Source organism: Ammospiza caudacuta, chromosome 7, assembly GCF_027887145.1.
Source record: "Ammospiza caudacuta isolate bAmmCau1 chromosome 7, bAmmCau1.pri, whole genome shotgun sequence".
Taxonomy (NCBI): domain Eukaryota; kingdom Metazoa; phylum Chordata; class Aves; order Passeriformes; family Passerellidae; genus Ammospiza; species Ammospiza caudacuta.
In genome coordinates this window covers 36,635,535-36,657,618 of record NC_080599.1, presented here as the reverse complement: position 1 = coordinate 36,657,618, position 22,084 = coordinate 36,635,535, and the positions used below count along the sequence as shown (strand labels likewise).

General features: G+C 40.8%; 1 protein-coding gene across 1 annotated transcript; it reads left to right on the top strand.

The window, feature by feature from the left end:
* The first annotated feature begins 1,284 nt into the window (after positions 1-1,284).
* PTGFR (prostaglandin F receptor) lies at positions 1,285-21,090 on the top strand. Its single transcript, XM_058808923.1, has 3 exons — positions 1,285-1,414; positions 2,501-3,348; positions 18,949-21,090. Exons 2-3 carry the CDS (start codon positions 2,560-2,562, stop codon positions 19,252-19,254), a joined length of 1,095 nt encoding a protein of 364 aa, XP_058664906.1. The 5' UTR covers positions 1,285-1,414; positions 2,501-2,559; the 3' UTR covers positions 19,255-21,090.
* The last annotated feature ends 994 nt before the right edge of the window (positions 21,091-22,084 follow it).

Sequence of the window (22,084 nt, the reverse complement as noted above, 5' to 3'; positions counted from 1 at the left end):
AAGAGAGGCATGGAGCTGTTTGTAGTTTGAGATCTCCATCTCCATTTATTCCTAGGCAGGGGAACATAAAATAAACTCTCCTTCTCTGATCTTTAATAGGTAATAATGTATTTTGAGATATTTTTATGTTTTACTGTTGTCTTAAAAAAGAACTTATGGGAATTTATAGGTCCCAATTAGACCAAACTGAGCATTTTTGCTCATTGTATGCTAAAATGCCAAAATCTGACAACAATTTTGAAGAAGGTCATCGTGTGGTGCTCTTAACTGTTTATGCAAGTGACTCTAAATACTGTTTGAAGAAATAGATAAATCTAGCCTGTGTTTCCTCACTGGTGGATTACAGAAAGGCAACTTGCACCTGTACTATTCAAGATATGAAGGTAAGCAAAAACTAGTACATTTGAGAATGTTAATTTTTAAGTAATAGTCTTGTGGCGCCAGGAACAGTACCACTCAAGACTGTGTCTCAATGAAAAATTTAAGTTCATCATTGTAGCCATGATAAATTCTGTAGTATTTTACAGTTTTTTTTCATAATTTGACATTGATTTTATATTTTGGTTTACTTCTACAGTAAGAGTTGTGACTAAAATTCCCATTCAGGCCTGTTTGGTAGTCCTGGGCATTGATGGATGCAAGAACTTGAAAGTCATCTATAACTTCAACTGGTAAGAGCTTGAGTGCATGATGGGCAACAACCTCTGAATTTCCAGCCTATGGGTCGTATCATTAATGCCTCATTTGGATGTGCTCTCACGGTGTTTCTCCAGTAGAGAAATGGTCCAAGGAGCACTGTTAGCTCTACTTGACCCGGGAGAACGAGGGCCGTGTGTCTGGGGCTGTGCCAGCCGCATCCCTGACAGTATTGCTGGGGCTGCCCCTTCCCGAGCTCCCTGCGTGCCGCTGACGGGCGCAGTTGGGAAGCAGCGTGTGGAAAGTGAAGAGGAGGTGAAGCGGTGCCTGAGGACAGATGCGGCCTCTCGGCTGCCCCATGAGTTGCTCCGGCTGTGGCTGCAGCCCGGCGGGCGGGAACTCGCCCGTGGCTGTGATGTGACACGGCAGCGCGGCTCTCTTTGCGGGGACATCGCGGGCCGCAGGGACACCGCGGGCTGCGCCTCCCGGGACGGCGGGGCGAGGTGCGTGTGCCCGGGGCATCGGAACCGCGGCCCCGCCACGGAGCCGGAGCCCGTCCCGGGGGCGGCGGGCGGGAGGCCGGCTGGGGAGGCCGTGTGGGGAGGCCGGCTGGGGAGGCCGTGTGGGGAGGCGGAGGCAGGGCGGGCGCGGGCGGCGCCGGCGGGAGGGGGCTCGGCAGCGCTGGCGGCCGGCGGAGCTCCGCGCTGCGCTTCTCTCCGGCCCCGCGGGGCGACGCGAACGTGAGCGGCGGCGGGGCCGGGCGGACACCGAGACCGGGGTAGGGAAGGAGCGGCGGCGCGGCGGGGCTGGCCCGGGCCGGCGGGCACCGGGGCACTTGTGCCCGGCGAGCCGGGCTCGCCCCGCCCCCGGTGGCGGCAGCGCTTAAGAGAGAGCGGAGCGCCGCTGCTCCGGCACCGGGGCTGCTGGCGGTGTGTGCCTGTCGGTGTGCGCCCCGTGTGTGCCCGCGGTGCGGCTGCGGTGCGGTTGCGGTGCCCCGCTCCGTCGGAGGAGCTGGCCGGCCGCGCTCCGCTGAGCGCTCCCGAGCGGCAGAGCTGCCTGGTCCGGCGTGCCCCGTTCCCGATGTAGCTCAGGAACCGAGGGGCTTCAGCGGCAGTTTGTAATACGGGCTGTTAGCGCCCGCTTTTTATTTTTTTCTCCCTACTTTTTACTTTTTTTTTTTTTTTCCGTACCTGGGGAGGTTTTGGTATTAGGAATGTCCTTGGAGTAGAGATGGGAGATAAAGCGTAAAGTAACTTCCAGAATTGGTTTCTGAATTACGGTGCGTCTGAAAACCAAGTTTGTGCTTCAGCGAGGGTACTGGGAACTTGAAGGCTTCAGTGCTGGTTAGGTTAAAGCTTTGAAACATGAATTTGTGGGAGGAGAATTGTTTAGAGGTACTAAGACATTGTTTTGAAAATAAATGTTTAAAAATGGAGCGTGATTATGATCTCAAAATGCTCCAGTTTCAGTATTTCACTTTTGTGGTTGGGCTGGTTAAGTACTGTCATTCTTGGAGTTTGTTGCAAAAACATTTGTTTAGCTTAGTTTAAGCAACAGAACTGTTGGTATTGTTTATCTTACTTGATGTACATTAACATGATATATTGTATACATTGTTTTGTATGTATTATGCATGCTGAAACTGAATTTCTTGTAGGCTATATTTGCATTGTGTAATGCCTGCGGATAATTGTTTTACAATGTGATTGATGAACTTAAAATGTGATGCCATATCATATCACTCAGAAAAGTGGAAAATTAGATTTGTACCGCAGACTAATATTATGGAATTTCTGCTTGAAATGCCATTTGAACAGTGGTATGCCTTTTACAGCGTTGTGTATATTTGTTTTTATAATTGCAGATGCCTTTTGATTGCAAGACTGCTGAAATGCTTTGAGGGCTGCGTCTCCTTTCCTAACCATGAACAGTTCAAAATCACCGGGGCTGGTTGGATTTGGAGTCTTGAAAAACACAACGTGCCACACGGAGAAAAAGATTTCAGTTTTCTTCTCAATAATCTTCATGACGGCAGGAATTTTGTCCAACAGTCTTGCAATAGTAATTCTCATGAAGGCATACCAGAGGTTCAGACAGAAATCCAAAGCCTCCTTTTTGCTTCTTGCCAGCAGTTTGGTTGTCACAGATCTCTTCGGCCACCTCATCAATGGAGCCATTGCAGTGTTTGTGTATGCCTCAGATAAAGACTGGATTCGGTTTAACCAGTCCAACATTCTGTGCAGTGTTTTTGGCATCTGCATGGTTTTCTTTGGTTTGTGCCCACTCTTCCTGGGCAGTGTGATGGCTGTTGAACGGTGCATTGGAGTCACCAAGCCAATATTTCACTCTACAAAAATGACTTCTAGACATGTGAAAATGATGTTGACTATGGTATGTCTGTTTGCTGTTCTTATAGCTTTGCTGCCTATTCTTAGGTTTAGAGCCTACCAAATTCAAGCATCGAGGACCTGGTGCTTCTATAAAACAGAACATGTTGAGGACTGGGAAGACAGATTTTATCTCTTACTTTTTTCTTGCCTTGGGTTCCTGGCCCTTGCTATTTCATTCCTGTGCAATGCTGTCACAGGAATTACCCTCTTAAGAGTCAAATTTAAAAGTCAACAAAGACAAGGCAGATCTCATCATTTTGAAATGATCATTCAGCTCTTGGCTATAATGTGTGTTTCTTGCATTTGCTGGAGCCCATTCCTGGTAAGAGCATAATGTATTTGCCAATGTTTAATGCACATCACTGTATAAAAGTTACACTTTTTTGTCTCCAGGTTTTAAAGCACTTAAGTTGTGATAACAGCTCCACCCACTCAGCTGATATTCATTTTATAGCATATTGCCTATAATGTATGTACTTATGCATCTATAAAAAACTTGTAGTTATTCTCCACTTCTGATAAATAACACAGTAAACTAAATACATAGTGATTGTCAGGACTGCATTTCCAGAGCTGTGGAGCAGACAGTGATAGAAGAATCACGGCTCGAATAATTCAGAACACATTTTGAGCTCTTCCAACAATTCAGTGACATCTAGGATTGGGAAGTCTTTTTACTCTGTACAGTGTAAATAATTCTTTTATTTATGGCAGTCTGTTTGCTGTTATTTCAACTGTTTACTGCTCCTTGTGAACTTAGGGCAGGTAACAGTTAAGAACCTAAAAATCCTCCCCTCCATTTTCAGGGTGTTAAGGGCTTAGCTTTAGGGTCGTATTGAAAACCAGTGGTTGGCAGTGGGTTGAAATCAACATTTGCTTTAGACCTAAGCAAGCTGGGTTTGTAATGTGGACAGAGGAGCAGCAGAGCTGGTATGGGACTGTCCCTGCTGTGAGATGGATCAGTGCTGGTAGTGCCTGCTCTCTCAGTGAGCAGGGTCCCAGGAGGTGGGATTGTGGTATGGGAAAGAATTTGACAGCTCCAACTCTATCATGGCATTAGAAAGCTGGTGTTAGCTTTTAGTGTAGCAAACTTGTCTGAAGAAATTTAGGTTTTTTTTGCTAGAGGGTTTAAATCACAAGTAATGTGGAATCTTAATTTCTTCCCTAGAGGCAGGGTCCTTTAGTTTTCCATTGATATAAATGAGGAATTCTGGATTGAACTAACAAATGCTGACATTTAAGTCTAAGATCTGTATCATATCCAGCTGTATTCCATCTGCTCACTGCCTATGGTACAGTCTGAAGTTACCTGAGTTAGTTAAAAATTAGATACTGACACTGGCCTGGCTGCAGCAGTTTGGTGTCTGGCAGGTAGCATTTAATTAATCCAGTATCATTGGCCTCAAGGTGAGTGTAGGTACGAATGTCTGCAGTCACTGAAATGCACAAATACTCCTTCATTTTTGTTCAAATAATGGAGAATTTTTCTAGTCTTGCTCTGCAGCATAGTTTAAATTCATGCTGGCTTCTGTCAGTGTTGTGGCTGTAGTGTGTGGAGCATAAACAAAGTTGTCAGAGCAGCAGAGCAAGTTTTGTAGGGAACTTTATAGTTATTTCAGACACCATCTGAAGTTTGGGGCATGCCACAGAATGGTTTTCAAAAAAAGATCTCATATGATGACTTTACTTTCCATGATAAAGCAGCATTAGTATCTTCTGGTAACATTTATTTTCATTTAAATTAATTGTTCTTAAAAGCAGAGATTAATTTGGTTTTGAGAAACCCTTGAGTGTCAGAAGAGCTGTAAACTTTTTTAGTTCAAAAGAGACACTTCATTTATTCAACACATTAAGGAACACTAAATTGCAACTACTATGGTTGATTTTGTTATGCCATTCAGTTTTAATTATGATATATATTAAAAGTATATAAAATTATAGTTTTAGAAATTGTGGCAATCTAATGAAATCACAGCACTACTTTTGTTAAAATATTTAACTTCATCTAAGTGGTTGTTGAAGATGAATTATTGGTCTAGCAGGAATTTTTTCTTCAGACCCTTTTTGGAGTTAGTGTTTGCATTAGCTGATGCAGGCCAGTGAACCAGGTCTTGCTTAATTTTGGACTTGGTATTTTGTGGGACTGTGTTGCAGAGGGAAGTTGGTTCTCAAGGAATTCTGATTTCATTGGGTGGCAAATCTGATGGTGCCTTTTGTGCCTGCTGGGCTTGTGATGCTGTGCCTCTAGATTTCTTTTGAAATGAGGTGAGCCAAACTCAGCCTGGCATTATGAAAAATAGTTCTGCAATGTGGACAAATTTAGGTTAGAAAGGAAGGGTTTAAAAACAAAAAAAAGTAGATGTAGTGGGGGATTAGATTCTTGGAATGAAGTTTCAAGGAAGTGAACAGTCAGTGTTTTAGCCAGAGAGTTTCAGTGGGGAATGCAATGGGACAGGGTCCTCTGTGGGTATTTCCTTTTGTAGATGTTAGGATCATAAAGTTTATACCAGTTAATTTGATGATTTATTTACCCATTGCTTGTTTTGATAGCAACAGACTACAAACAGAATTACACGTGTGTTGTTAATTTAGCAAGTTTTTTGACCTGCAGTAGAATAAAGTTTTGTCTGGAGCATACTGCTCATGTGCTACATTGAAGTGATCCAGGGCTTATCAAGTTACATGCTTTATGATTAACTGCTGATTCAAACCTTCTGATTCTGAAAGGTCTCAGGGCTTTTAATTTGTGAAAAGAGTGGTTTAAATTCTATAATATAATCAGCATATACCAAAATAAGTATTTCTTGACATAAATATGAGTAGATGTTCATAGGTGAAATTCTCTGGAAGAGGACATAAATACATGCTTGTTCTGTGATTTGCTTCTTTCATTTTCTTTCTCCAAGCTAAATCTAAAAGTCAGAATTTGAAGTCTAGCATTTGAATTGTGAATTCTACCTGTGTTCTCTGTCCCAAAGAGTATACAGAACAAAATGTTTCATGAGAGTCAATTGCCTCAAAGTAAACCAGAGTTACTAGAAACCAAACAAACTTCTGGAAGAGAAAGTGGAGGAAGGCAATGCGTTTTATAGCACATGTGGTTTGCAGATACAAGAGTTTGGATTCATTTGGTGTTGGGGGGGTTTAATTTATTTATTTCCCTTCTGTTTTCAATCTAGTCTGGTATGTCCATTGACATATGTGTAGGGCTACCACAGCCGAGTCTGTCCAATGCTGTAATCCAACTGCAGATTTACTTCACTATTAGATTTTAAATTAATTTTATTTTTTTTTTCCAAGTGGAGTTAATATTCAGACATTGTCACTCTCCTGTGATAAAATCATTTTCAGATGACGAGACCCTGGATTGTTCTTTATGGTGACTGATGTGGAGCTGAACTTGACTTCTGCATCTGCTCAGTGATAGTGAAGTTGTTTCGATGCCTATTTATATATGTATGTAAATGTTTCAATAGCTAACACTTAATATTATAAATAATAATATGTAGTATTCTAATCAATCACCACCTCTGTCTTAAGATTCCTGAAGACATGGATGGAGCATTTTTCAAAAGCAGAGCCCATGGCATGGTGATGTGGAGCTCTCCCCATGGTTCTTGGACAGGGACCTCCTTCTGATTTCTTATTTTTCCTTTGGATTTCTTTCCCAAAACTCCATCTCATCTGTTTTTCAAGAATAAGCAGCTTTTTCACATTTTCTGCCACTTTGAGAGAATCTCCCCCTAATGAAGTATGAGAGGTACTCCCTGCTTCTTCCCTTATGGGGGAGCACTGATGCCTTTTGAGGAGTTGACAGCAGGAGAAAATTCACCAAAAAAATCCCAAAAAGTGAAATTCATGTGTTTTATAATAATATATGTAATCAGTGGTTTGCAGAGGCACATTTTTTCTGACAGTCCAAATAATTTTGTTTTGTGATGGGTAATTCCAGGTAAATATGTTCTGAATGTACCAACTTCAACTTCTCAGCTTTCTTCATTCATTTGCTAAGGGTATGCCAATTTTGCTGGATGAATTTGGTCCCTAGGGGTTGGATTCCCAAAGCAAATAGCTGGCAGGAGCATTTTGTGACTACACCTCTGATGAAATACATTATTATATAAAGCTGTTTTTTGGCTGTCACTTGACGTCTGGCGTGTCATGAAACAGCTTGGTTTGGAGCTGTGCTTGTATGAGCAAATTCTGACATCCTTGTGTCGTATTCTGTGGGGCTCAAGGGATAAACATATTATAAAATTTGTTTTTTTGGAGTAGCAAAGAGAACTGTCTGTAACTATGGACAGGAGAGATTTATTTCAGAGTGAATTTATTTACAGAGTGAATTTATTGTGATACGGAGAAATTTCTAATCTTTTTCATGTGTGAAACACAGCCTGAGAAAAGTACTTTTACATTCAAATTATTCTTGTTAAAATCTTTTTTCCATGCAGTTAACTGATTAATTTCATTCCAGTTTTACCTCCCCTCTACTGCTGGAAATAGCCATTCCTGTTTTTATTGGAAAGAACTCTGTTTATTTCATAGGAATAAATCAACTGTTATTCAGTTGCTTTTTTACTGCTGAGATTAATTTTTATCAGCCCCTTCCCATGTAATCTCGTCTCCTTCCAATTTGTTATGCCAATTGTGTCTCCCTGAACTCGCTCTGACTTTTTCTTGCCCTCAGACTGTCTCATGCAGTGGGGCTTGATGGCTGCTTTTTGTGCACCTAGGGCTGTGTTCAGCTTGTGATTTATTGAATCACTGCAACTCAGAGGCTGCAGGAGCTGCTCTGAGTGGTGCTGTCAGATGATGTGCTCTGGAGCTGGTGAGAAGCTGATGTACTAACAGGGAGGCTTTCACTGGAATGCCCTTACCCCATCCCAGCCTGGCTGCTCCACCAGCAGTTTGGGTGCTGAGCCAGGCTCAGGGCTGTATCTGCTGAGGGAGGTCAGTTTGTTGCACGTTTTACACTAACTCACTCCTGGGCCACGTCCTTGTGTCCATTATGAGGTAGTTGGTTGAACAAGGCAATCCTCTACATCTCCTTTGTTTTTGCATGTATAGCCTTGTATACACTTTGTCAGGTGTTCATACCTGTGTTACTCTTGAAGTCTCTCCCTCCATTCCTGTTTTCTGTCTTCTTTATTAAGGTGACTGTTTAATTGCTGTTGCACTGCCTTATATGTGCAGTGGACATCATATATATGAGCTGGTCGCTTTATTATTGCTGTTTGTATGCCTTCATTGCTGTTGTATTGTCCCTACAGCTTAAGAGTTACTAAAAATTTATCCCTTGTGCTCTTGTAACTGGTGATTTCTCAGAATCAAAAAGTGCAGCTGAGTAGAAGCAGGGAGATGTCCCAAGATGCAGGTCCATGTGAGGATTCACTTCTCATGTGGGGCTGCTCTGAAGAAGTGTATTACGTTCCTGTTTATTAGTCAAAGCTGTAGAAGTGTGTTATTACCTTACTATTTATTAGTCAAAGCTATAGCTGTAAGCTTGTTGTGCCTGCACAGGCGCTGTCAACAGGGAGAGTGATCTTTTCTTTTGAAAAAGAATAAATTAGGCTTTCAATTTCCACAGGTCTGTTTCTGAAGAGTGAAGGAGATACACTAAATATGTTCAACTAACCTTGCAGCTTTTAGTGCCGTTTCAAGACTTTCAGAGGGGAGAACAACACTTACCTGTCCTTTTCAGGGCTCAGATTTTAAAGAAGATAATCAGTGATAATTACTGTGCTTGTGCTGGCTTTTGTCATTGAGTTCTTGCTGGAAGGTTTGTGTGCTGATACCACACAAAGACAGGATGCCTTGTCAGCAGGAGAGGTTGATGTGGGGTGTGGGAACATCTCTCACCTGCCTGGGGTAGGGCAGGTCTCCCGTGGGAGAGAGAACTCTTGGGCACTGTCAGTGCATCTCTGAGGCTGGGTGCAGGCCCATGTCAGGAGCCCACTGCTGTCACAATGCTTTAAATAAATGAACCAGTGTCATGGAGAAAGGAAAAACAGCTTTTAGCCAGCAGCAGGCCTGCTGGATCCACCTCCTTACCTCTGCCTGCAGCCCTGATGCAGGGATAGCTGTTGTTGACTGTAGGTGGTTATTTCTCTTCCAGACCTTGCTGTGTCGGAGGAGATCAGGAGTGCCAGTTTGAATGAATAAAATGCTCCCTGAGTTCCTCCAAAAAAGAATTCCTGAGTTTGATTGTCTTGTTGAGCCAAATTAGAGGGAGGGCTCCCACTCCTGTCGTGGTCCTTTGATTGTTTGCTGAGTTTCTCAATAGATCCATTAGCTCTGCAAATTCAATTGCTGTTCTTGCTTGAGTTTCTCCTAGCATCTGATAACTCAAGGTTGAATTGCTGAAAACTATCACTATCTTTGCTAATATTATGACCCAAATGGTATTTTGAAATACATAACTCATTTTACAGGTTAAGAGGAAAGAGAACACTCATTTTGATGGAAGTTTTTGTTAGTCTCAAGACAGAAGTTTCTTTACAGCTTAGTTTCCCATGGAATAAGATTTATTCAGCAGTTCAGACAATTTGAGTGTGCTGTTTTTCCCCAAGAAAATAGTCCTGGAAAGAATTTGCATGTGTTGTCAGAGAGAATAACAAAGTTTAATACAATGTGTTTGAAAGTCCAACCCACCTGTTCAGATGTGTTTCTATGAAACCTTTGGGTAAGATGTTCTTAGTATTGATGGTAGAGAACTTTCTTTAATTTTGTATTCTTAAGTGGCACAGCTGTCTAATTCCACCAGGTTACATGAGAAGTGGAGTGACATTAATTTTAGAAGATACCTACCTAAATTTATACTGAATTTTAAAAGTGCTATTTTGGTGTTCAGAATTGGTCTCTTCCTATTGTCATCTTTTTACAGTACATAGAGATCTTACAGACCTTCTCCTTTCTGAGAAACATGAATAATTTTAACAGAAATGTTTATAAGCATGGGCCAGCACATCACAGAGTGCTTAGAAAGTCTATAGTAATTGTGGCTATATTTGTAATTCAAGTGTTTACCTCCCTCTCACAGAAATCAGGGAGCTGAGATACTCTCAACAGGAAAGTGCTGGAGAAGAAATGGGCAGTAATGGTAGGAACCAGGGAAGGAAGGAGGCCTGAGATTGACATATAGCCCTTTACCAGAGGCTTCAGGGGAAGCATAAATAGAGTTTTTGTTATCTATGTTTACTTGTGGTGTTTGGAAAAATTTGCGTAAAGGCTTTTCTAATAATGCAGTGCCATCAGAAGACAATGAGATTGTTTGTTTTGGAGAGAAAAAGTAAGGAAGGCAGGTTTCCAGTCATGTGAGAAAATGGCATTTTCAGAATAATGTGCTTCTGGTTTTCTGTCATAATTATTTGCTTTTTGATTTTTAAATTTAGATGTTACATACAGAATTAAACTATGAAACAAGTATTTTGTTTCAAATAGGTATCAGTGACTTTCACAGACAATGTGGATTGGTTTTATTTTTTTCAATTTTGAAGTTGCCATCTCAAGAAATCAAATTCTGAAAACCTCACCAAAATAAACTTGCCATTCATAATCTTTCCTTGTTTATTTCACGTGGTTAAGTTTTTAAATTCTGTGTTTGATATTAAAAAGTAAGTCAGTTTGGCATTCATTCTATTGTTTGAGATAAGGGAATTCTTCCTGTTTCCTAGATATGACACTTGTTCAGGCATTTCTTACTTGAAAATATCATACACTGCATAGCCATCTTTGGAAAATGTCATACATGGCATAACCATTTTTGGATGGTTATTTTAGGGAAGCTGTCTTTCCTGGCTATCTAAACACTTTAAATGGTAAAGTTGTTGCTGAAAAATCTCAGGGAGTAATACACTCACATGGAAAAACTCCAGAAGGTCCTTCATCCTCCCCAGTTTCAATGACAGACATCAGGGTGTAACACACATTCATGTATTCTGTGAGAGAATGTTTATTATTATAATTGTTATGGTGTTAATTCACAATCTGCTTTGTGGCATGGTGCTTTCTAGCACAAGTTGCTTGTGTCTCTGGTGCTGTGGGATTGGTTGATGTGTGAGAGGAATTGCTGAGTTGCAGTTTGGGTTGAGGCTCCCTGAGGATGGAGGTTCCCTGTGTGCCCACAGTGCAGAGCCCAGCACAGGTTCTGTGGGTGTGCTTTTGGAAACAGCAGAGCTCCCTCTTTCTTAGGGATTCATTCTGGAATTGGGTGAGGTGAAATAGAGGAACAGTGGAATGAACTGGAGATGCTTTGGAGGTTCTGCGCCATCTCCTGCTGCCCTGGACCTGCGTGCTGCCCCTCAGGAGGTCTGGGCTCCCAAAGTTACAGGGGTGGGGTAGGATGGAAAGGATGTGGTGAATCTGCTCAGGGGTTACCTGGTGATGACTGAAATCAGGACATGAGTATGAGGGGAGGAAGACTCTTGTGCTGGAGAGATGTGGCCAGCTGTATTCCCATCTGCTTCACTGCATGGAAAGAGAGGAAGAGAAGCAGGATGGAGTAAGTGGTAGCAGTTTCTTTTAGGATTTAAAGTTCATTAGTGAATTGGAAATAAAATTGAATCCACCTTTTACCAGAGGTGTGCATTTGCAGAAGTAATGAGAAATAAAATGGAGACTTGATTTTTTCTTCCATCTTCCTCCTGAAAGGTGGTTGAACACAATAGCCCTTGCAATTTATTTGCCAACATAAAAGAAAAAGGTAATTGCAAATTATATATTTCTATTTGGTAGATATATTGCGAATTCATTAATTTTGATTTTTCTGATCATAGCTGTTTAGTTTACTCCTTCAGAGTGATACACAGAATAAGTCACTTTAACAAAGGTGATATAAAAAGAATGACACAAAAGCAATGCATTGTGTCTTCTTTTGCCTCCAGTCAGATTCCTTCAGACACTGCAGATCAGACAGTACTGAGTGATTGGGTGACTGTGACTCCAGTCCATCTCCAACAAGGACAGGATCACCAGTGGAGGTTTAAATAGAAATTAGGAGCACATCTCTTCATTGAGAGGGTGATGAGGCATTGGAATAGGCTGCCCAGGGAAGTGCTGGAATCTCCATCCCTGGAAGTGTTCAAAAGCCATGTGGATGTGGTACTTGGGCATATGGAGAAAGTTTCGTGGTGGGTGTGGTCGTGCTGGGGTAATGGTTGGAATTGATGATTGTAGAGGTCTCTTCCAACTTTTCCAGCCTGTTCTATGGCTATGGACCTCTGCAGCTCCTCTTCGCCCAGGCTGTCTGTACATTGTCACTTTTTTATTCATTCAGACAGTTCTCTTCCTCCCCAATATCGTGTGTTATTTGTGATTCTTTCTTGAGATATTTGTAGGGTATTAGTGGGAGAAGTTCTGTCACTCCTAAACAAATTAAAATATTTATTTAACATTAAAAATATGATTTTTTCCCAAATGATTGTGAAAACATGGAAAAGCAAAGTGACAACAGAGAAGTAATAGATAATTTCTAGGGTTTGAAGCTTTGTCCAACTGACATTAATGGAAGAATAAATAAACCCCAAATACTTACAGATCTTGCCTTCCTAAATGCTTAAGGACGGTCCTTATTATAGATACTAGAAATACTCTGTTGTTTTCTAGCCCTTAAAATTGTCTCGTAAAGCTTCTCTAGCATTGCTGGGTAAAGAATATTTTTATTCTATCTATAATTTTTTTTGTGCAAGAGGTTTTTTGATATAGGCTTTGTTCTTGGGCAGGAATACATTCCTCCTGCTGTGGAAACAGCCTTTCTTGCAGCTTTAAAGCATGTAGCTCAGGAAACAGGTTGTTTATTTGACTGTGGTATGGACGCTATGTCTTTTCATTATGAAGTGAGTCATCTTGTGTTTCCAATGCTAGAATCTTTTCTATCCATACCCACAATGCTTTCCTTTCAAATGAGTTATCAATTAAGCTGTGAGAGTAATTGCATTGCTAGCTGGTTGAACTGAAGTATTTCTTACTTTGATGGCAGGGAAAGGAAATAAAGATAGTGGATTTCTAAAGATAGAAATATTTGGATTATTTAGGAGAAACAAAGAGGTGACCCTGAATGCTTTATTCAAGCCCAACATGAATTTATCCTCCTGAAAAACTGATGCAAGATAGGTAATGTCTAAGGGGAAAGTTGACAGAAAGTAAAAACTTCACTTTCACTTAATGTTTGCAAGTTCATGCACACAGACCTGCCCCTGCCCTCTGGTTATGAGGCTTACTTCATAATTTCTTTCCTGTCAACTTCAGTGAGAAATTGCCTGGTCACAGACTAGGCTGTGTCTGAGAAAGGAATATGAGAACATGTTTTAATTTGCTTTGTGAAAACTTTTGTGATTTCCCATTATCTCTCTGCTTTTTGGACTTTTCCCACCTCTTTCACACCTCTGTAGGTTAACAATACCTTCCAAATGTTTATGCAGTTTCTTTTTAAGGGGGGCAAATAGTGAGCCAGTGGATCCATTCTAAATTTTTAGTGGCATTATTATTTTATCACAGAAATATACATGAGAGAAAAGGAGACTCCCTTTTTCTCCTGCTACTCTTCTCAAGAGCTGATCCTGCTGAATTGTACGTAAGGAATTACTACATATGCTCTTAAAAGTACCCTCTGGGCTTTAATGTGGTGGAAAGCTGGCTCATATGTTTTGTTGTCTACCTTTTTAATTTGGCTTTTTTTAAGACAAATCATTATGCTCAGTTAGAATTTAATTGCTAAGCTAAGTGATCATCTGGTATATGAAAGTTGAAGATATAGTTAATGTTTTTCTTTCAGAAAGGGAAAGGAAAACTCTAGGGGAAAACCATGCAGATCTAGAACATAAAAAGCATTATGTGGCATAAGTAGAACAGTGTGTGTACTAATATTTTGATGGCAGAAATGGTGTACTGCATATTGTTCTTGGAAGCTCTTGTTTTTAAACTGACTTGCAGAATCACATAAAAGATACAACGAAGCATGCTCAGCTTTGTTGCAACAAATGCTTGGCTTGCATACTGCAAGATCAGTGTAGCAATGGTACAGGCAATTCGCTGGCAGTGTTTCTTTTTTACCAGCACTGCTTGAGAGATATAAAATGGTACATAAAACATGAAGATATATGCCTTTTTATTTCTTTTTCACACTATTTTGTAAATTAATTTTCTTAAGGTCTGTGTTTATAGAGTACTACAAAATGTCAACCTGTAAGATCCCTTGCCTGTTAGACTGAAGCTGCTTTTGTAAAATGAAAAGTAAAAGTTAAAAAAACTCTAGGAATTCAAAATAAGTGTATATTTTTTGTTTCAGTGGATTGGGTCATAATCAGTAAAGTTCTGCCTTGAAACCTCTGTGGTTTAGAAAAAGGGGATTTGCACCTCAGGGTTTGACATTGACAATAGTGACAAAATAGAAGCGTTCTGCAAATACTGAAAAATCCATGGACTTCCTTCCATTAATGGAAATCCTCAGAATGGCTTGTAAGGAAATCCCAAGGAAGAGGCTTGGGAGGGTCTGCAGGGTTCCCACAGGGGAGTCTGAGGGCTGAGCTGCAGAAGACAAGAATTTCCGATATTTGTCTGTTCTGCTTTCCATGTCAATCTCTTGGTGACTGGGATTTACCCAGTTTCCTGAAGTCAAGGATAGAACCTGGATTTAGAGCCTGTGAGGAGAAATGCATCAAAGTCTCATTTTTGTCGTATTTCTTAACTAGCTCTAAAGTCAGCTGCTTGTTTTGACTGGCTGTCCTTGGGTACTGACAGGAATGTGACTAAGCAGCACAGCCTTTGAGCCTATTGGTTGTTCTCGTGTAGATCCAATTGGAAGGAAAATTAAATTAGTGCTGTTTATGTCTGGAGAGTGGTGTGAAGCCTTGAAGCAATTTTCTTGTTTATTGCCCTGAGCTTTGCCCTTAAGGGAAATGGGAATTCTCTGATGCTGTCCGCTAGGTACGGAATTGAAGAAGTCAACAGTTTCAAAATGTTTAAAAAAAATTTCCATCAGACTTTCTGGATCTTGCAAAGTGAGCTTTGGTTTTAATGAAGTTTAAAATTGGACAAAAAGGATGTAGAAGTTTAATGTGTTGTGCCAAGTCCTTCCTTAACACAAATCTGATTTTCTGTATTTTTAGGAACACTGAATTCTCAGGTCCTTTCTTAAACCACTAAGGACTGGTATGAATCAGAATAACTTTATATCTTTCAAGCAGGTACCCTTGGTTTAAAAAATTGCTTTTAAAGTTGTACTTTTTTTAGTACCTTTTATAAAGAAAGTTTGAATTGTCATAGTTACATCATGTGATATTTTTTTTTTTTTTTTTTTTTTGCAAACCAGGGAGACATACTACAGCTGTCCTCATATAAACAGTGTATAAATCAGCAGAGTGCTACTTGGACTCTTACATTTCTAAATATGTTAGAAAATGCCATGAGTTACGTGTGTTATTTACCAGCTGGGGATTAATTTTTTGAGTCATGCTGCTGAATCTGCATGAATGTTAACTTCACTTGTGGAGATCAGAGGTGATTAGATACGATGCAATGGTGTTGCCTCTTCCCCACTTGGGTGCTGCTGCCTACAGAGAACAGAATTCCTTTGTCATACCAGCCTGGTGGACCTGCAGGGAAAGGAAAAAAGGGTTTGAATTGGTTCCCTGACTTTGACCAATTATTGACCTCTAATACTCAAATAAGAATAATTGAAATGTTCTTTTTGTGCCCATGGAGGTGGTCCCACTTTCAAAAGTCCACTCGGCACTGCACCAAGTTCTAGTGGCAATTTCGGAGCTGATGACTTTGAACCATTTCAGTGACAAGAGTTTCTCACACCCAGGGAGAAAATCCATACTGCCTGCGTGTTTTGCTTCAATGAAATCCTTTATTAAACAGCTGGTAGTGTATTTTCCTTTTTATCAGCAGCTATGGTTTCAAACTTGACTTTGGAACAGTATTTCAAGAATTCAAATTTAAATAAATAGACTATGAAAATGTGAGAGAAATACTAATTTATATTAACTTCATTCCATTCCACCCCTCTTCTTCTGAAGTTTAAGTCTTGTTCTAGAAATCAGTGAATGATTTTAGAAAGGCTCCAGAACAAAATCTTCTCTTTGCACGGGTGCTTGCAGTTTTCTTACATGATTTTTCTGAAGATGTGATGAGCCCCCAGAACAGGGCAGTCTCTTTGGAGGAGTGAGAATCTCTCTCAATTCATACTCACTGATGGCTACATGTCCTGCTGCTCTGCCACAAGTGCTTAAACATAAAAATGCTTCTGCTCAGGGCTGCAGTGAGATTCTCTGTCTTATTCCATTTCTTATGGAAATCTTGGCCTCTCAAAACTTCAAAAAGCTTTTATATTAGTTTTAGAGATATAAGAAAGAAAATATTTTTTTTAATTTCTGCATAATACTCCCAAATAGTGTTAGTAATATGGTTAGGAAAATCTTATAAAACAAAATTTGTAGATAATTAGATTTTATCTTATTATTTCTAATCCAGGGACCTACAGCTGAGTTGTTTAATCAAGTGTCTGTGTGCATAAGCTCTACTTGCTCTTGTGAATTTAGATGGATTATTTTTTTTATGTCTGATGTTCAGAAGAGGCAACTGAAATATTCTGGATGAAGCTTCTCCAAGTCAGAATCCATAGTTATGTATCAGTTTTCTTTGTTGTCCTGATTTACTTCCTGCAAATCCATTATCAAAGCAGAAGTTGTTTAGTTTGAACAGCAAATTAATGGATTCACTTAAAGGTGATTACTTATAAATGCAGATTACTTCTAAATGCAAACACTTCTCACAAATGTTCTTGGTGTCACGAGAAAATAAGTTTTACAAAGTCTGGATGGAGCTATTTTTCCTTATTCGCAACATTTAGTGCTTTTTTTGTCTGGACATGAAATTGCATTGGATTTGGCATTTATTGACTTCAGAGAATGTGAGAGAGGAACAACAAATGAATTTTAAGTACATCAGATTAGTGGCTTGTGCGTCTGTATTAAGTCAGACATGCTGAGTGGGATAAGGACATTGGTCTGTGAGCTCTGTTGAGCTGTCATTTCTGCCCAGTCCTGTTTGCAGAGTAAGGAGTATTCTGTCTGAGTTTGCCTTGTGGTATTGGACCTCCAATAAATAAAATGTAGACTGTCCTGAACAAACATCCCATGTGAAGCCAGGGGAGCTGTTCGAGTTTGGGTGGGCTGCTGATGTCAGAGAGGAATGTGCCCAGTGGCTGTGGGTGAGCAGCAGATTCAGGGAACTGGCTTGTGTTTGTGTTGGCCTGGTGCTCAGACATTCCTCCTGCTCCCCACACCAGTTCCCAGCTGTGTTCCTGCCAGTCCTACCAGCTTCCCCAGCAATGTTCCTGGGGGCTTCCTTTGCTGCTCCCATGGAAGCCACGCAGAAACACTCCATCAGATGCTTCATCAAACAAGTTCCAGTGTCCTTTTATGTGTTCACTTTGTGCCATTCAAGCTTATACTCAGATGTGGTGACCTGCAAGCTATAGGAAATATAGCTATAGGTCTGCAAATAGAGAGAAGCATTTAAAAGAAGTAAAATAGGTTTGCTGGCATGTTGAGCTTTAAGTTTCTCTCTTCATTCATTATTATTTTTTAGTTTTTCTGTTGAGTCTCTTTTCAGTACATCTTTTTGAAATTACAACCCTGCGCCTGGACAGCCTGACCCTACTTCTCATTGCCCAATAAATTAGTGTACTCAGAGCATCAGTTGTAAAATATCCTGTTTCTTAGTTAAATAACTGCCGTGCTTTAAAGGCTTTGGAACAAAAAGCCTTACAGTGTTTCATCGTTCTACCAAAAAAGTCTTCGTGTGGTTTTAACATTACTAAGAGGGAGAGATAATTTACCACCTTCTGGCAGATTCCTGGCTTGGCAGATCAGGCTTTCCTCACGCAGGAACTCAGGTTACAAACGCCCAGGGGCAGCCAGCCTGTAAAGGAGGTGTCTGCAGGGCAGGAGTCCCAGTGGCCTGGGTTTCCCTGGGGCTGTGTCCCCGCAGAACAGAGGGGCCAGAGCCACACCTTGCTGGGCTGGTGGCCCTTGGGTATCCTCTGCTGGATGCTGCCCTGCTGAGCTGGTCTGGAATTCCTCCATGTGGAATTATTGGCTCTGGTAGTGTTGTTGCTGGTGGAGGTCTGTCCATGTGTAGCATTTCCAGAGGTGAATGAAACCTCCTGTGTCTCCACTGACAAGTGGCTTTTGTCACCGTGGCTTAAATTTTCCTGCAGACCTCTAAATCCTCTGGTGTCAATAAATTGTGTTCTGCTGCAGCATAAAAAATGTTCTGTCACTCCTAAACAAATTAAAATATTTATTTAACATTAAAAATATGATTTTTTCCCAAATGATTGTGAAAACCTGGAAAAGTTGTGAATCTTTTGAAAACCTGTGAAAAATGTGATTCTTCTTGTTGAAGTCAAGGTACTGTGTTCCTTATGCAGCCTTTAATTAGGAAGATGTGAAAAAATAAATAGCTGTTACAAAAATGTGCTGACCTACAAGTGGATTCTGTCCTTGAGAAAATCCATTTCTGGAACAGTCGTGGCATGCTTTGTTAGATCACATTCTGGATTAAGTTTTTGCTTGTTGCTTAGATCATTCCCTTGTTTTCAAGGATGTTCCCTGGCAGGTTGCCATCCTCTGCTTAAAGTTCAGCAGAAGTAATTCAGGAGAGGCACGTGTATGTCCTTTGTGAAACATTAGAGGATTTCTAGGATGATGAATCCTGTATAGCTGAAAGTATTTGCGTTGCAGTTTGGGATGCACTGATGCTGTGAAGGTGTGAAGATTAGAGACAGTGCTGAAATAATTTTGCTCATTTACATGCTCTCTTTGTTTTTTAATGTACAGTTTTAAAATACTCAGTTTTCAGGTTGTTTAAATGTGTGTTTTTTGATGCATAATTGTAAACCCCTGCCCTTTGCCAGGTGGCCATGGCCAGGATCGGGCTCAGGGAGGGCCGCTCGGAGGACGCGTGTGAGACGCTGCTGTTCGCGCTGCGCATGGCCACGTGGAACCAGATCCTGGACCCCTGGGTGTACATCCTGCTGCGCAAGGCTGTCCTCAGGAACCTCTACAAGATCACCAGCGGCTGCTGCGGCGGGCACGGCGTGAACCTGCACATGTGGGAGCTCAGCTCCATCAAGAATTCTCTGAAGGTCGCAGCGATATCCGAGTCACCAGGAAGTTCCAAACAGATAAACCTCCGGCCTCTCAGCTCCATGGGACAATGAAGTTGAACTGAAAGTTAAACTAAAGTTTTAATTATGAAGAGATGATGGAGGCAACGCTCCTACATGGGCAGTACCTTAAAATGAGTTCCAAGGCTCAGTGGTTTGGCATATGTTTTAAATTATCAGTGGTTTGCTGTTGTTGCTCACCAGTTTGATATTGCTGGTCCAAAAGATGCCCTTGAATGTTTTAATTCACTTCAGTGAACGGAAGGGAAAAATATAGATGATTTAACATTCCAGTACCAGATTTGGAAGGGGTGTATTCTAAAGTGAAGAGGGCTCCTTGTAACACTCCCCACCAAGCCTTTCACTTTAACAGGCTTTTTAAAAGGGCAGAACTGATCTCCAGGGTGATTTTTAAAAGGGGTAGATTTTTTCCTACCAGAGATACCCTCAAATCCCTTGCAGAGTCACTTTTTTCTAGAATGAAGTCAAGCATCCTTTACATAAGGGTATTCTGTGCTTCTAGGCGTTGAATTTACCAATTGTATATATAAAAGACATGTTGCTTATGCCCAGTTTATTAAATGATCCACTGTGCTTGGTTCATTGACTTGATCACTTAATTATTTACTGTTCCATGAGTTTTTGGGAGAGCTGTGAACTCTGCATCAGTGTTAGTGTTCCTTTCAAATCACTGACAAAACCTGAGGTTCCCTTTGGGAGCAGAGAAGCAGATGAGCTCAGCTTCTTTACAGTTATGTTTTGGGGTGTATTGGTGAGCTTTTAGTCCTTTCAGCAATTCTGTTGAAACTAACAGGCATAAAGCAGTGGTTAGTCTGTGAAAACTGTGGTTTCCCCCTCCCTCCCACACTGAAGGATGATTCTGGCAGCGTTCCCCTGGTGCATGTACTGAAATACCCATGTGGTACATCTGCTTCATCTGTCAGAGGTCACACGTGTGCCGTGAACATGTGTGTGACCAAATGAGCACCTCTGCAGGGAACTGCTTTGGGCGCAGGGTTTAGTTTGTGAGAGCAAACTGAATGCTCAGTTTTTGCAGGGTCTGTGTCTGAAGAGCTGAGAGCATTCAATAACTTGAAGGTTCCGGAAAATTTTCAGGACAGCTTCACACAGAAGGCCCTTCACCTTTAATGCTGCTAAAAGAAGCTTTGGTTTTTGTGACTGTATGCTGTTCAGAAGCCAAAAATGAGAGATATTGTTTTAAGATAGGTCTGTGTTATTTTTACCTACTTAACTTCAAATAACTACGTTAGTGAAGTGTTGGTATATTTGAACAAAGTAGTTAAAAACAGATTCACTAAGAAGACAGTCTGAGGGACCAAAACTATTCACAAAGTACAAATTCATATTGTATGTGAGAATAGTTTGCAAGTCAGAAAATAAAAACCCAAAAGGTTTAAATGTTTCTTTTTTTTTATATTTTTTAAAGCTATTTCCTTTTTGTTTTAAAAAGGTTGAAAAATAAGTGGGTTAAATAAACCTGTACTAAAGTGGCTTTATTTACCCTAAAAAATTTCTGTATGTGATTTTTTTTCTCAGTCATAGGGCTGATAAATGGTGGACAGATTTGATGCTGGTGTAAGTTCTGCACTATTGCTTCATGTGAGTTCTGCTGAAATCTGGAAGCATTCAGTCAGTGCTCAACGTGGCTTTTTTATTTCATAGAATGTGATGTCAGTTTATCTGTTGACATAAATTATTTGTTCCCTATGGAAGATTGTTGTTTTAGCAGCTGCAAAATAATGTTGGTCTTTAAATTGTTGAGATATTTCGTTGGTGAATGAAGCTTGAAAATGTTCCATTTTGTTGTGTGAACAAATAAATGTAGCTTGTGTTGTTCACTCTGGTTGGCTTGTAAAACAACAGAGCAAAGTTTATATGTATATGTGATTTCTTATATTTTGTGTACTGATACACATTGAATGTAAATTGCAAAGCCTCATTAAAGTTACCAAACTGTATCCTGAGAGTTAAGGTGTTTTTGTGTAACCAAAAAGATGATCCTGAGTTATCAAAAATAATGCTTATGACAAAAAACATCACACTGGACTCAAGCCAACCACTACCATTCCTGTGTGTGAAGGCAGAGAGGGACCAGTGGGAATTCAGGTGAGAGGTACCAGTGCTTGCACATGGCCAGGGCAGGGTTTCTAAGGCAGTTCTGATGACCCATGCTTAGAAAATGCAAATAAAAGTGGAACTGAGGCAGTTTGGTGCTTGGGATGTAAGTGGTTTTATCCAAGTATCTGCCTGTGTTTCACATACACTATGAAAAAAGTGAGTTTTGCTGTTGCTATTTTGCCTTGCTCAGTGATGTGGTGGCCTGCAGAGGCAGCTCAGGATACAGTCACCCAAGGACCTGTTACCCTGAAAGTGATTGGATTGTCATTGCATTTCATTTCATCTCACAGAACAGCCAGCAACGTGCTGTGCTGTATGATTAGCGAGTTATATGTTTTATGGAATATGAGATTATTAAAAAACCAGTGGGATGGCTTCGCATTAGGATGTGAGCATTGCCCAGGCAGGGAGCAAAGGACAGTGTGCTCAGGGTGTGCTGAGGTCTCTTCAGAAGTTGGCTAACGATGCGAGCAGTGGTGAGCTGCCTGTTTACTGCTGGCAGTAATTAGTGCCTCCAGAGCAGGCAGGGGCAATAAGTGCTCTGTTGGGAAGAAAGTGAATCTCATTTGTGACTAATGACCGAGGAAATCTTCAGGGTGGGAGAATATTTTAATCTAATTGGGATTTTAAGCAACAGCAGGCTATATAAGGGAGCACTTTATCCTGAAATGAAGTCCTAGCCTGGGCTGAGCCAATGTGCTGAGGAAAGAAACCATCAGTAACCAGTTGCTCATCGCAGGGATTA

Coding starts and splice junctions, on each gene's coding strand:
- PTGFR (XM_058808923.1), top strand. CDS start 2,560: ATGAACAGTTCAAAATCACCGGGGCTGGTTGGATTTGGAGTCTTGAAA. Junction 3,349..18,948: donor TTTGCTGGAGCCCATTCCTG/GTAAGAGCATAA, acceptor GCCCTTTGCCAG/GTGGCCATGGCCAGGATCGG.